Here is a 12,908-nt window from a genome sequence, read left to right on the forward strand (position 1 = left end):
CAGTGTGCATAAAGTCAGCTCACTAAAAGGCCCTTCACCTCTTCATACATGTCTCCAGGACTGCTTGTAATGCCACTGGCTGCTACTTCATCCTCATTCAACAAGAACGCAGCTGTGTTGAGGAGGTGTGAGTGAGTGAGGACAAGGACAACAACACAGCACAATAAATCCTCCTGCAAGGGTCACGACACTCCTGCTCGTTTCCTCCAGGCAGGAGGGAGGCCACTCGTACCTGCCGACAAATGGACGGAGTGTGAGAATAATCAACTGCTGTTTCCTTCAAGTTGTGGGTTTATGAGTTTATGGGGTCCCTCGGTCGCCCCACCCCCTCTGAGTTGGGGTGAGATCCAGCGGGGCCAGGGTTGAGGATGTGTCTCACACAGGGCAGGCTGATTTGTCTTTGTTGGGCCTGAAAGACGGTTCAGAGACTTGTCACTGACCCGGGTGACCTTTGACCTCCAGGCCATTCTGGTTCTCAGCGTGTCAGTGAAAATGATCCAGGGCACCATTGTGGTGGTCAGCATGGATTATCACAACATATTAGACTTTAAAATATTACTGAGATGTCACATTGTCAGACTTCTGACTCAAATCAAAGGGATTTTATGTCAGAATTTTGCCTGATATTTGTGGTTTAGGCTTCAGCTCTAACAGTAACAACAACACTGATTCAATTTCTAGGATCTTGGAATCAAGGCAACATTGAAATTAAGTCAGTTCACTTAGCCTTAGATTGGACAGGTTAATTGTAAAATCTTTACATTTAACTGTAGAAACCAAGTTATAGCTAACTTGCTCAATTTCAATTGCAATTCCACTACAGCTAAACTCTGGCTGCATCTCCACAGTGTGCAGAAGTCTGGAGGCAGTGGCTTATATGCGGTCTTCCAGCAGTGAAGGAGCACAGCACAGCACCAGCACCGGCGGGCAGATCTGAGCCTGCGGAAGTGTGCCAGATGAGAGAGGCCAGGCTGGGCAGGACTGGGCCGGGGCGGCTGAGGTTCCCACTCCGCCCTGAGTAGCAGCGAGGCTAAGCTAATCCTGTGCCTCAGGCCCCTGTGAGGTGGCTCTGCCAAAGCCGGTCCCCCTGCTGCTGCAGGAAATTGCTTTCAGTGCAGAAGTCCATGAAATGTCTATGGCGAGGTACATCCAATGTGTGCATGCACATGGGGCCAGCGCGACTTTACAAACCCTAATCTACAGGTACATTTTGTTCTTAAAACCTTAGTATCTCCAAAAAAAACAGCCATACTGGGATAAATAAGTCTCCTTTTCTGCATAGAAATGTGATTTTGTGTGTTTTATGTATAATTGATGGACCATACAGAGGTCCTTTGACACTAAAAGCCAGTTTTCCTGCGTGGGGTTGTGTGTCAGCTTCTATAACGCCTCCTCCATTGTGCTGTTTGACCCGTGGGCCAGCAAGAGCTCCCATGAGGTCCCTTATCCCTCCATCAGTCCTCTCTCATTAGCTCCCACAGGCAGAGCCCCGAGTAGGGTAACACAGAGGGGCCCCTGCTTCCTCCGCTGGTCCCCCCGTGAAATACATACAGAACAAATACAGATGACAGAGATCACCTTTAAGCAGTCAAAAATGGTTTCTTCTCAAAGAAATGGATGGATGCATTTCTTGTGATTGGATTATAAACTATAGACGATGACACACAATTACATATATTTATTTTTGGTATTTATTTAAATGAAGCTTCTAAGACCAAAGAAAGGATCAACATTGCCAAAGTGGATCATCTTTAAACTGGGATAAAACAGGGGGAATAAAAGTGGAAAGTGGAGGTGGCAGAATGAGGAGGGAGGAGGCGTCGGAGGAGGAGGGGATGGGGCAGGACACAGTGGAGAAACAGTTGATTATGAGTCCCATCAAGTGATCAATGATTTCATTAATAAGACAGATCACGCGCCTGTCATAGCTGTGACACGAGCTGAGGGATGATCCGCTCCCAACGCTCCATTTCTCCCCCCCCTCCACCCTTTTCCTCCATCCCTCCTTCCTCCCTCCCTGTCCTTCCAATATCACCTCGCTCTGCCTATGATGAGCCAACGCCGAGGAGAGAAAAAAAAAAAAAAAAAGGGATGGAAGAGGGGTTAGTCATGAGGGAGGGAGGGAGGGAATAAAGAGCGGGGTAGGAGGGGAGGAAGAAAAGTGAAAATCCATTTTGAAACCCATTTTCAATTAGGGGTCCACAAGCTGTTATCACAGGTGTCCCAGAATGGGGGCCCGTAAGTGAAAATGTCTCCTATCCGTTTCTGAAATGAAACCTTATCTGGGAGGCACAAAGATGGCGGGGACAGCGTATCTGTAAATTACTTTCCATCCCCGCTGTTAACGGGAACTTTATTTCTGTCAGATGACATTCCCCTCTATTTACTCTTGATCATTTAAATGGCAGCCTAAAAAGAGAAGGTGGCCCCTCACTCTTCCTCTTTCTCTCCCCCTCACTCGTGGTATCGTTCTTTCCTCTCTTCCCGTTTTTTTTCCAAAGCGTTCAAGTGCTCTTTTTCTTCTTTAAACACTTTAGCCACGCTCTGCATTTGCTTTGGGATTTCTCTATACAAAAAAAAGCCAAACATTTGTCGCCCTTAAAGGCTTAACTTGTTTGCCTCGGAGACCCCTCGCTCTTGCCCTTTCAAGCATGACCATCAAAAGGTCCCATGCAACTATACGGAGGCCCTTCCAAACTAAAAAAAAAAAAAAAAACAGAACAATTTCCCAAACTTGTTCAAACCTTTCCTTCTCAAATTTTAATTCGCTTACAATTCCGCTCTCTTTTTTTTTCTTCTCTTAAGTAAAAGCAACCATGTCATAAAAGTCCAACCAAAAAGAAAGTTCTTCTCCCCCACCCACTCTGTTTTTTTGTAGTAAATGATCCCATGAGGACAGGACTTATTCAGGCAAGAAGCATGTACATCTTTTTTTTTTTTTCCAGCTCTGGACCCAACAAAAGAATCAGGGGACTTTGTGGTCCACCTGCCTTGCCGAATGATGAGGGAAGCGCCCAACCTCCCCCCCCCCCCCACCCCTGAAAACCTCTCCTAAAGAGCACCAATCACAGCATTGTTGTGGCACAGTCGGCCCTTTTGAGCTGTCATTGCAAGAGGAGGGGGCACGGAGATGAATGGCACACAGGATGAAGCCACCATTTAGGCGACCATGTGGGAACGCTCGACCAGGACTCAATAATTACTCCGGGCCCGTTCAACTCAGACAAAACTTACAGAGTAGGGACAAGGGAGGAGGACAGGGCTAAGTAAAGACTCTCTAAGAATTCAGAGGTAAATCCGTTTTCAGACAAGTGTGCTAATCAGTGAAGATAAAGTTTCCACTGATCAGGTCCAGGCTTCACTTCTTTGTAGCATTGTCTTAATTGGAAACGCCAACAAGCAAGTCACTACCATGTATTTGGGGATCACGAAAAACTACAGGGAGATCATCTGAAACAACATGGAAATGGTTTAGAATAATGTTGTTCACTGTGATGCATGGATTAAGTCTGTCAAACCAAATAAAAAGTTTAATGTTTGTTTTCTTTTGCTTGGTTTTAGTTTGAAAATGTGTTCACTGTGAGATGCTTTGAAACCAGTTCATTTCCAACACAAATACTAAGAACATAAAAAAATAAGCAAAGCCCACCTGCCCCTACTCTGCTTCCCCCCCCCCCCCCCCCCACTTTTCACAACTTATCGTAGCACACTCTTGCTGAGCGCTCCACAGGGTTTCCGCTGCACTGCATCAGGGGCTGCTGCTCTGCTTGCAGGGGGAAATATTTCGCTATGAAGAAGCAGTCACCAGGGATCCACAGCTGCTCACAATTACCTTTTGTTTGCACGGAGGCGGTCGGGCAGGGGCTACGGGGGTTAAAGTTGAGGGGAGTGTAGGGTTACACCTGATAAGAGGTTATGAGTTATGGGGGCGACTTGGGGAATGTGCTGTAATTATAACTACACAAAGAATGTGTAAGCTATATTCTTATTCCAAGGGGGAAAGATTGGGATCTTAACAGGACCTTTTTCTGCCGATACCCATCATCCCTCCTTTTGTCAAGTGAATTATGGGACTACTGTATTTAAGGGAGTGCAGCTTTGGAAAAAAAACAAAAAACAAGCATTTTTGACATGTCTGCGTAGGAAAATGTTCAGCAACTTTTCAAGACAGCCGTATGCCGTTCAGAGCTGTAATTACCAGCACATTACGGAGAGAAATCCACCGCGCCAAATCACATCCATGCTTGTTCCACAACAAACTGTTTTTTTAACATGCTGCCCCTTTAATTAATAAAACAGAGCTGGCCATCTGGAAATGAGTAAGAGTGAGAGTGTTCCCAAGATGCTCCAGGATGCATTACCTTACCCCACACTTCCTGTGATAACTCCCATATGGGGAGCAAGTCAAACAACTTATTCACACTCTCTCTCGGATTAGCTTGATTCGAAAAAATGGAGGGCGCAGAAAAGTCTAAACTCACACCTCCACACTCCTCCAAATCCTGTCCTCTCAAATTGTTAAAGAGTACTGTACGTTGTTTTCTTAGCTTGATGCACTAAGAAAAAAGGTTATATTTCTCTATCCAGCAACCGAATCAAGAATGAAAGGCTGAATGGCGACGGTCTTAGTGGACGGTAAGCTTTTAATAGCAAGTGTTGAAGACATTGCTGTGTAAACATGCCAAAGTTTCGCTACCAGTGACTCACGGTGACCCTGAAGAATAGGGGTAATGTAAACATGAGGAACATCAGCAAGGATCTGTCAGCGTTTAATCTGTGAATCATGTTTTGAGGAGTTGGGCAATTCGGTCTCAGAGCTATGAGAACATAACCACAAAAAAACATTCCTCAGTCTGCAGTAGGTCAAAGGCTCCAATGCTTAAATATGTTGAGTGATATCAGGTGATGTATAGCAGCCATCTTTAGCTCACGGAGGTCTGGACTACCTCAATGCATGATGCTTTTGTTACTTTAGCTAAATCAGCGGATGTTAGTAACAAGTTTGATTTCAATTTGTTCATTGTAAGCCTGCGCTGTTAAATTGGAATTTCTGAGTTTGAATTTGAACAATCTGTAAAATCAGAAAGACCTAAAAGTAAGTCTGCACAATATGAGAAAATATGCACTGTGAACAACATTGAAGTGTGCTATACACAAAAGCTAAATAGTATGCTACATATTAGCTAGAACACACAGATTTTGAGTCTATAGTCTGTTTTTTTAGATTTGACACACCAGCATGTTTCTACCTGAATCCAAAATTAATCTAAAATCCTTTTTTTTTCCACCAGTAAATTGGCGACAGCTAATCTAATGGGTAGACGATAGTACATCCCCTGACTTCAACATCAAATCAATTAGCAAGGGAGCAACGTAGAGAAATCACACCAGAGGAAAAACCTACACAGCTTATTTGACACGATGGGGGCCGTGACCAAGCAGCCAAATGAAAGGACTTAAGAGTGACAACGAGGTATCGTCCCCTTCACTCCGTGTTCCCATTACTCAAGGTTTTGACTGACTAATTGAGCATTCTGTCCAAAACTGGCTGTTTTCTTTGAAAGACCTATATTATATTGACATTAACCACAGTGAGTGAGAATGAGCGCGCAGTTAAAGTTGACGCGTACCGTTTGAGGTGGTGCTGGAGGCCACCGCCTTCTCGCTGATGTCATTGCGCACTGACGAGCCCTTGGTTGCCACAATGGTCTCCACCCTCTTCTTCTTCTCAGCTGCTGAATTGGCCTGGGACTGGGTTTCCATGGCGATTTTTCATTCCTCAACACCTCATGGAGACGGGATAACTGGAGAAAAGGGGAAAGAGGAAAATGAATGCAAAGATTTAAACCACATTAGACAACGTGTGCATTTCTTTGATAAGCTGAAGAAACACACGGGTTTACTTTGTGGTTTGATTTTGAAAATGAAGCTTGTTTTTGTTGCTTGATCGAAGTAAAACATTTTAACAATAGAGCGCCTTCAGGAAAGACTTCAACAGTGGGAACCTTGAGAGGAAAACTTCAGATCCAATCCTCCTTTTTCATGATGCCCAAAGCAGACCTCGGGTCAATCCAGCAGCTCACCCTGATTTATTTTAACTAAAACCTGCTGGGCTCTGATCGGCTTGTCTGGAGGACTGATCTCCTTCTCTTTCCACTAACTGTGGTTAAAAACACAAACCCCAAAATTGCGATTACCTTATTTTCAACTATGTCACACTAAACTTCTGACTTCTCGTCGGAAAAAAAAAAAAAACACACACAACAACAACTCCATAAACACAGAGAGGCAGGACATCCTGACTGGGCTTTTATATCTGAGAATAGAAGTGCAGGCAGCTTGTGGATATACTGATAATCCTGTTCGAGCAGTCTTTCCACAGAGAAAGCAGAAACCTTAAGGGGATACCACAGAGAGAGAAATGTTCACAGTCCTAAAAAAACAAGGGTTGTTTGAAGGCCCTTTTGGGAATATCATGGTGCCGGGCAATTTTTCTTTCAAAGAATAAAGGTGGTTGGAGTTAATGCTGTCTGTGGGTTTAGAAGGGGTTCAGCCAACAGTCTAGCAGACATGCTGCTCAGTTCAGCACCTCAGAGGCCGTCTACAAACTCAAATCTATCTAGGTCATGGAGGTCTTTTATTATGGAGACAGCACGGTGATGCACCACAACCAACCGCTCATTTACACAAAGTACAGGAGGTTTGATACAAAGCCTCTACTTAACCGACCATAATTCATGGAGAACCACTGGAAATATTTAGTCTCCTATCCAATAAAGACCAGCTAATTACCTGAGTGTACGATTTAATTGTCCTCCGCCCTGTAAACATGCACGGATACAAAGGCCAGCAGGAAAGTAATGCAAACAGAGTTGTTGTGCTGAAAGTACGAAAAAGAGAGGATGGGGGGGGGTGGGGGGGGGTGATATTTACTAACTCCCCAAGGAGGTAAGTCGAGGGGGAAGTGGTGAGGGGTAAACTTCAGACAAACACTGTGCGCTTTGTTTGTTTGTTTTTTTTCTTCCCAAACATCTGAAAAAAAAAAAAAAGAGTCTGTCTTCGTTTTTCTGACCTGACAACATCTGTAAGCAATCGCCGGCTTACACACACAAAAAAATTGAGACGGAACACAAAAAAAAAAAAAAAAAAAAAAAAAAAAAAAAAAGACACAATGCAATTACTGCCTCACCAATCAAAACAGAATTAAACAAGAGCTCGTCCCTCTAATCACTCCCACATGAATATACATGTACTTGTCATCCCTAACCAAAGACATTTTTGTCCTACAGATATCATCTCGAATCTCTGCTGCCTGTGTGTGTGTGTGTGTGTGTGTGTGTGTGTATGTGTATGTGATACTATTGCTTTCATTTCTGGGGTCTTTTGCAAGTACCAGTGAGTTAATCATAAGAATATGTGCAGTGCATGTAGGTCTGCATATTTTCCAGAAACAAGAGCCTGATCAGAGAGCATTTCTGAAATCGTCATTCTAATGACTGAACTTGAGACAGAGCGTAGAGGGGGGGGGGACACACACACTTTCAAGCTGTTTCTTAATGGCTCCCAACATGACTTGTGCCGAGAGTGTGCATGCATGTGTGTGTAAGGGTTTCCCTATTGCATTAAGGTGAGTTAGACAGGAGATTTAAAAGTGAATATGAGGGTCTGGATAGGGGGTTTTTTGTAGGGGAGTTTTGTCGAGGAGAAAGCGGAGCATTCCACTGCTCGGGCAAATATTCACAAGTCCGAGCCACTGAAGCGTGTCTGACCGGCCTTTTGTGCTCCGCCAGGCAGGCCACAGTTCAAAAGCAGCAATTAAAAGCAGGGACCTTTTCACCCATAATCCCTCTGACCTGGATGCCCACACCCAATCTTGCAGATGTTCTCTGGCTCTACCTTTTTTTGTTGCTCATTTTGGCCAAAAACACTAAAATAAAATAAACACAGTTATCACTTGGAATGCATTCTCCAGATGTAGAAAACAAGTGTTTATACTTTTGCATGAGTTCTGAATTAGTTTGGATGTCATGTCATTTTGGTTTGGCACTTTAAACCTTCACTGAATCAGAGGAAGACATCAGATTATGATACACATTTAGATAAGGTAGCACAGAAATGTTAGCGTCAGCTGTGTGTCACAGAGGCCTGGCAGGAAAAATGTAAGCAATACAACCATGCATTGATCTCTGTTGTTACCCAAAATAAATGTTAATTTCTTATTAATGTCTTCCCCATGAAATGTCTGTCCCACACCCAATTAGTGAAGAGAGGAAAAGGGTGTATCTTTATTTGTGCTAGACTGTAATCCTTCCACACAGAAAGGGAGGCGATTAAACAGGTTTAAAATACCACAATTCAGACGGTTCCCTCAGAAAAAAAAAAAAAATACATTATTTTATAAGCACATTAAGCAAATCAATTTAACATAAATTATACGCCTTGGTGACAAAGGCGCCGAGTTGAAAGTCATCTGAAAATTGTACACATCAAAGTGAAACACTAAAATAAACTTTTGCCTTTGATGGGAAAAATGCAGTTTTCTTTTTCCTTTCTTCTTCATGTGAGCTTAAACTGCTGCTAACGCTATCAAAACATCTGCGCCTTTTGTTATTTAAAGTTTAATTCTCTTAAACTGCTTTAGGTGCAGCTCCAATTCTACTGCAGTCTGTCATTAGGGGCACTTCTGAAATTGTACACACACACACACACACACACACACACACACACACACACACACACACACACACACACACACACACACACACACACACACACACACACACACACACACACACACACACACACACACACACACACACACACACACACACACACACACACACACACACAGTGAGAAACTGGGGGACATTTTTATATAAACTCTTGAAGTGTCTTCTTAGATTTGGCTGCCCCCCCTCACAGACGGGTACTGTATTTGTGTTCATTTCATTAGGGGGGACTGTTCAGCGTCGAGGGCCCCCTAAGGGGGGAGACTGGCAGCGCCGCAGCATTCATCATCATTACATCAGCGACCACCGAGATCTGCTATCTTAGGCTTATCAACGGGGCACAAACGCACCGCGGCGCAGCGAGTTAGAGGGGAGGGGAGAGATGGGAGATGGAGACGATTGAGGGGAGATTGTGAGCAAAAGTGGGATAAGAGGGGGAGAAAATGAATGGAGGGAGGGAGGGAGGAGCATGGGAAAGTGTGTGTGCGTGCATGCATGCGTGTGCGCCTCGCTGCGCCCCTGCATGCCTGCACATGTTTTACTGTGTGTACAATGTGTGTTTTTGCACATTTCGCAGCTATGCCAACAACATTAAGGGCTCCTGCACAGCTGGAATAACTAAAACACTGAGGGGCAAAGAGGGAGGAGGAGGAGTGGGAGCCCTTCAGCCAGATTAGCTGAATCTTGCAATAAAACAGAACGTGCTGGCTCAGGCTGCATGTGTTTGCATTGGATAAGGTCAGTGAGGGGATGAGGCCCCTTAAGGAGACAGTGGACATGCTTTTCTGTGGGTAAGAGGACCGGTGTTGGGTTCAAAGTCCCCACAGAGGAGGTGTTCCCAAACTCAATGGCTCTGTCGGGAAACCACATACTTAGCTCTCTTGCTGTGTTTGACACCGTTCTTGTGGCTCCCCTTCGGCCCTGGAAGGCAAAAGGGGAGAAGAGGGAGGAGGGGTTTGGGGATTTGATGGTTGTGGCTCCCATTCACCAGTGAAACTTAACATTGTGCCCAGATGGCACTGAGTCTGGCCTACAGCTGATGGGGACCAGCCCCTCAAGTAAGGGCCATTTAGCAGGAATTAGTCACACCCTGCCACACACACACACATACACAATCATGTGAAATCCAAGATACACACATGCAAACTGGTTTAGTGTCAGTCCCTTTACCCTTTTGTATACAGTGACACGGTTGAGCTATTACTCATTTAAATGACACCATGATGATGTGTGAGTCCCAGTCTCGACCGACGCACTGTCATAGCTAATGCTGTTTTTTTTAGATTATTCACCGGTGCATGTTTTCAATCTGAAAATTGCCTCGTGAATACTGCATGAACAAAAAAATGCACCGTTTAGTGTCTTTGGGTTTTGGACTGTTTGTTGGTGGAAATAGATCATTTTTAGACATTTCCACAACTTTTTGACCTCTACCGATCAAATAAATAATCTTTTAATCCCAAAAAAATCATTTCCGGATTACAATGTTTTAGCCCTAAATAGATCTACCTGTCCTTCATTTGTTACACCAGAGGTACAGCATCATATTAGCTTAGCATATTAGCATAGTCCATAAGCAAACAATTAGGACTTCTATCACCGGTATGCTGCAGAAAACTGGAGAATATAAGCCTGAGTAAATGAGGAGCAGTGTTTTTTATTATTCGTCAAGGACAAACAGTGCAACAACACAGCTCATCATTTGCTTTCAGCGCAGCTAATAAGATTATCCTCGCGTGCGTCTTGCTCCCTCAGACCTCTCCACTTAAGATGCTTTGGAGGGCTGGTGAGGGACCCTGTGTGACGCTGTGAGTGCATCTTACATTCCTGTGTAACAAACCCACACGATGTAATCGGAATGCTTACACGATGCTTCTTTTGCGCTCGCTACCCGGCAGATAAGGGGCGAATAAAAGCGCGCGCCACAATGGAAATCTTCTGCGTTTTCCCTGCAGAACCCCGCTTATTAGATTATTTATTTATTTTGACTTTGCATTTGTTGGTGAGCCACTCGTGTCAGGGCGAGTGGGGGGCGTGCAGGCTGAGACAATGGATAATGCAGGCTGCTTTGTTGCAGTGGTGGCCCAGTTATGCAGTATTGGTTTCCCCCCTTGCTCTCCACATGATTCACTTTCTCCCAAAGCTGAAACGCAGAGCCTTTGTTTGATCAGACACTTTTCCTGATTCTTGAGAAGAAGGGAAGATGCTTGTTCAGCTTTTTACAGGAGGCCAAAGCAAACAATGCAGTCCATTACTTTAGCCAAATATGAAGAGAGTACTTGGAAAGAAAAGAAAACATAGAACTACAAGCAGAACTTTTGTTTCTTTAAATTTGCAAAGATCAAGTTTACTATGTCTTACTTTAGAAGCAGAAAGGGCAAGAGAAAGCATATATTTTACTCAAGCAGAGGTACAGGTAGGTGTGTACACAAGGATGCTGGTAGAAGTACTTCATTCCACTTCTTACTAAAGTGAAATAGAGAGTCTAAAAGAGAAAAGTGGCCAAGTACATTTCTACCGGCTGTCTCGGTGCAAAGCTCAATGAACCTCAGGTCAGATTTAAGAATATGACAGTTAGAAAGAAGACTTTACTATAAGAACAAGGATGAAATGTCCAGATGGCAACCTCTGATTTAAAAAACAAAAAAGGCACCAATGCAGAAGTGCAAAAGAAGCTGCAGAATCTCTATTAGGTCTTCTATTCAAATGACCCTTTTCACTGCAGAAATAAACATGTTCACGGCCTGGTACCAAAATACTGTTTTGGTCTAAATAGCTCATTAATTTATTGGTTAAACTGGACAGGGATGTATTTTTGTATATCTTTATTGATTATATGAAGGATGAGGTTGTTTTGTGTACATTAACATAATTAGGGGTGTGGCTTGTTTGACTGACAGGTGGCCATGTTGAGGTGTTTGTCAGAAGACTGACTGAAAGGTGTGTACAGTCAGGTTTCCACTATCACTGCCATTGTTGTGCTTCAACACTCGTCTTCAGAAACCATAGGGTGATGTCACTGATGATACGTCCATGTATTATACAGTCTATGGGAATGTCTTGCTGCTCTGGATTTACTGTGAGGTAGCCACAAGTTCTTCCAGTCTGTTACAGAGTTCACATTCACTTTTGCTCCTGCACTCAAGTCTTGGCACAAAATATGTTGCTTTAGCATCCACACAGCCTGTTGAAATTCAGTTTATCATCAGCGTATTAGAAGCCACCACATCCTTTACAGCTAAGGTTTTCCACTCCAGTGGTCCCTGCGCATGGAAGACGCTGAAACGCTGTAAGAGAGTGAGGTCTGTATCCTGTCAGCGATCCCTCTCATCTCCTCTGCAAACACTCCTCTTCATACAAACCTTTAGAAAACACTCTGCCAAAGTTGCAGAGCACGACAACAACATCCTTCACAGCACTTTCACTACGGCGAAACAGTACATGTTGCGCCAGATGCTGCGTTGTTCGAGTGCACATCCCCATGTAGTGCATGTGTGAGAAAGAGATGGTGTCTGAGCTTTACTGTGTGACAGCGCGTATGTAGGAGTTGCAGGAGATGCGCCATGCAGGTGCTGTATGCGCCGCTCAGTATGCAAGTGTGATCATAAATAAGAGAGGGGGACCCTGGGGAGACGGATGAGTAGAGAAAGAGAAATTCCTGTATTGATAAAAACCTCATACACACACCTCTCTCTCCCTCTCTTTGCTCAGAGGAGGATCAAGCAGATAGATGGTCCTGTGTGAGTGTTGTGGCAGCAGGTATGGTTTTGACAGTAGGTCTTCACATTTAGCCCAAGGGACTGTAGTATACACTGCTTTCATCCTCTGTGTCTTAGACAGAAGTGTATCACAAAGAGTATTGCTGTTTGAAGCAACTAAGAGCAATCCTGAGGCTGTACAGCTACAGGTTGAGAAGTTTTACTGAAACTATTCTGCCCACTCGGACTTAAAGTTCTTCATTTTCCTCCTGACTTGCTTTTTTTTCCTCCTGCTCTCATTCTCATTCAATCCCTCCTTCCTCTCCGTCTCTCTCTCCTTTCCTTCATTCCTTTGAGTCATTGGGATAAGTGTTGGAGCGCAGTGAGTCAGAGCTGCTACGTGATTAATGGCGGGAGCCTGGCGTCTCCGGGGCCGAGCGCTAACAACAGCCAGGGGGCAGCGCGATAATGCACAATAATA

General features: G+C 44.2%; 1 protein-coding gene across 1 annotated transcript in view; it reads right to left on the bottom strand.

Annotated features, from left to right (window-relative positions):
- Window positions 1-12,908, bottom strand: part of gli3 (GLI family zinc finger 3) — a 100,657-nt gene that overhangs the window by 75,899 nt on the left and 11,850 nt on the right. The window contains exon 2 of the mRNA XM_020633683.3: window positions 5,631-5,804. Within this exon, the coding sequence (XP_020489339.2) occupies window positions 5,631-5,763 (133 nt within the window). The 5' untranslated portion in view covers window positions 5,764-5,804. The remainder of the gene's footprint in view (window positions 1-5,630; window positions 5,805-12,908) is intronic.

Source organism: Labrus bergylta, chromosome 20 (assembly GCF_963930695.1).
Source record: "Labrus bergylta chromosome 20, fLabBer1.1, whole genome shotgun sequence".
In the NCBI taxonomy this organism is placed as follows: domain Eukaryota; kingdom Metazoa; phylum Chordata; class Actinopteri; order Labriformes; family Labridae; genus Labrus; species Labrus bergylta.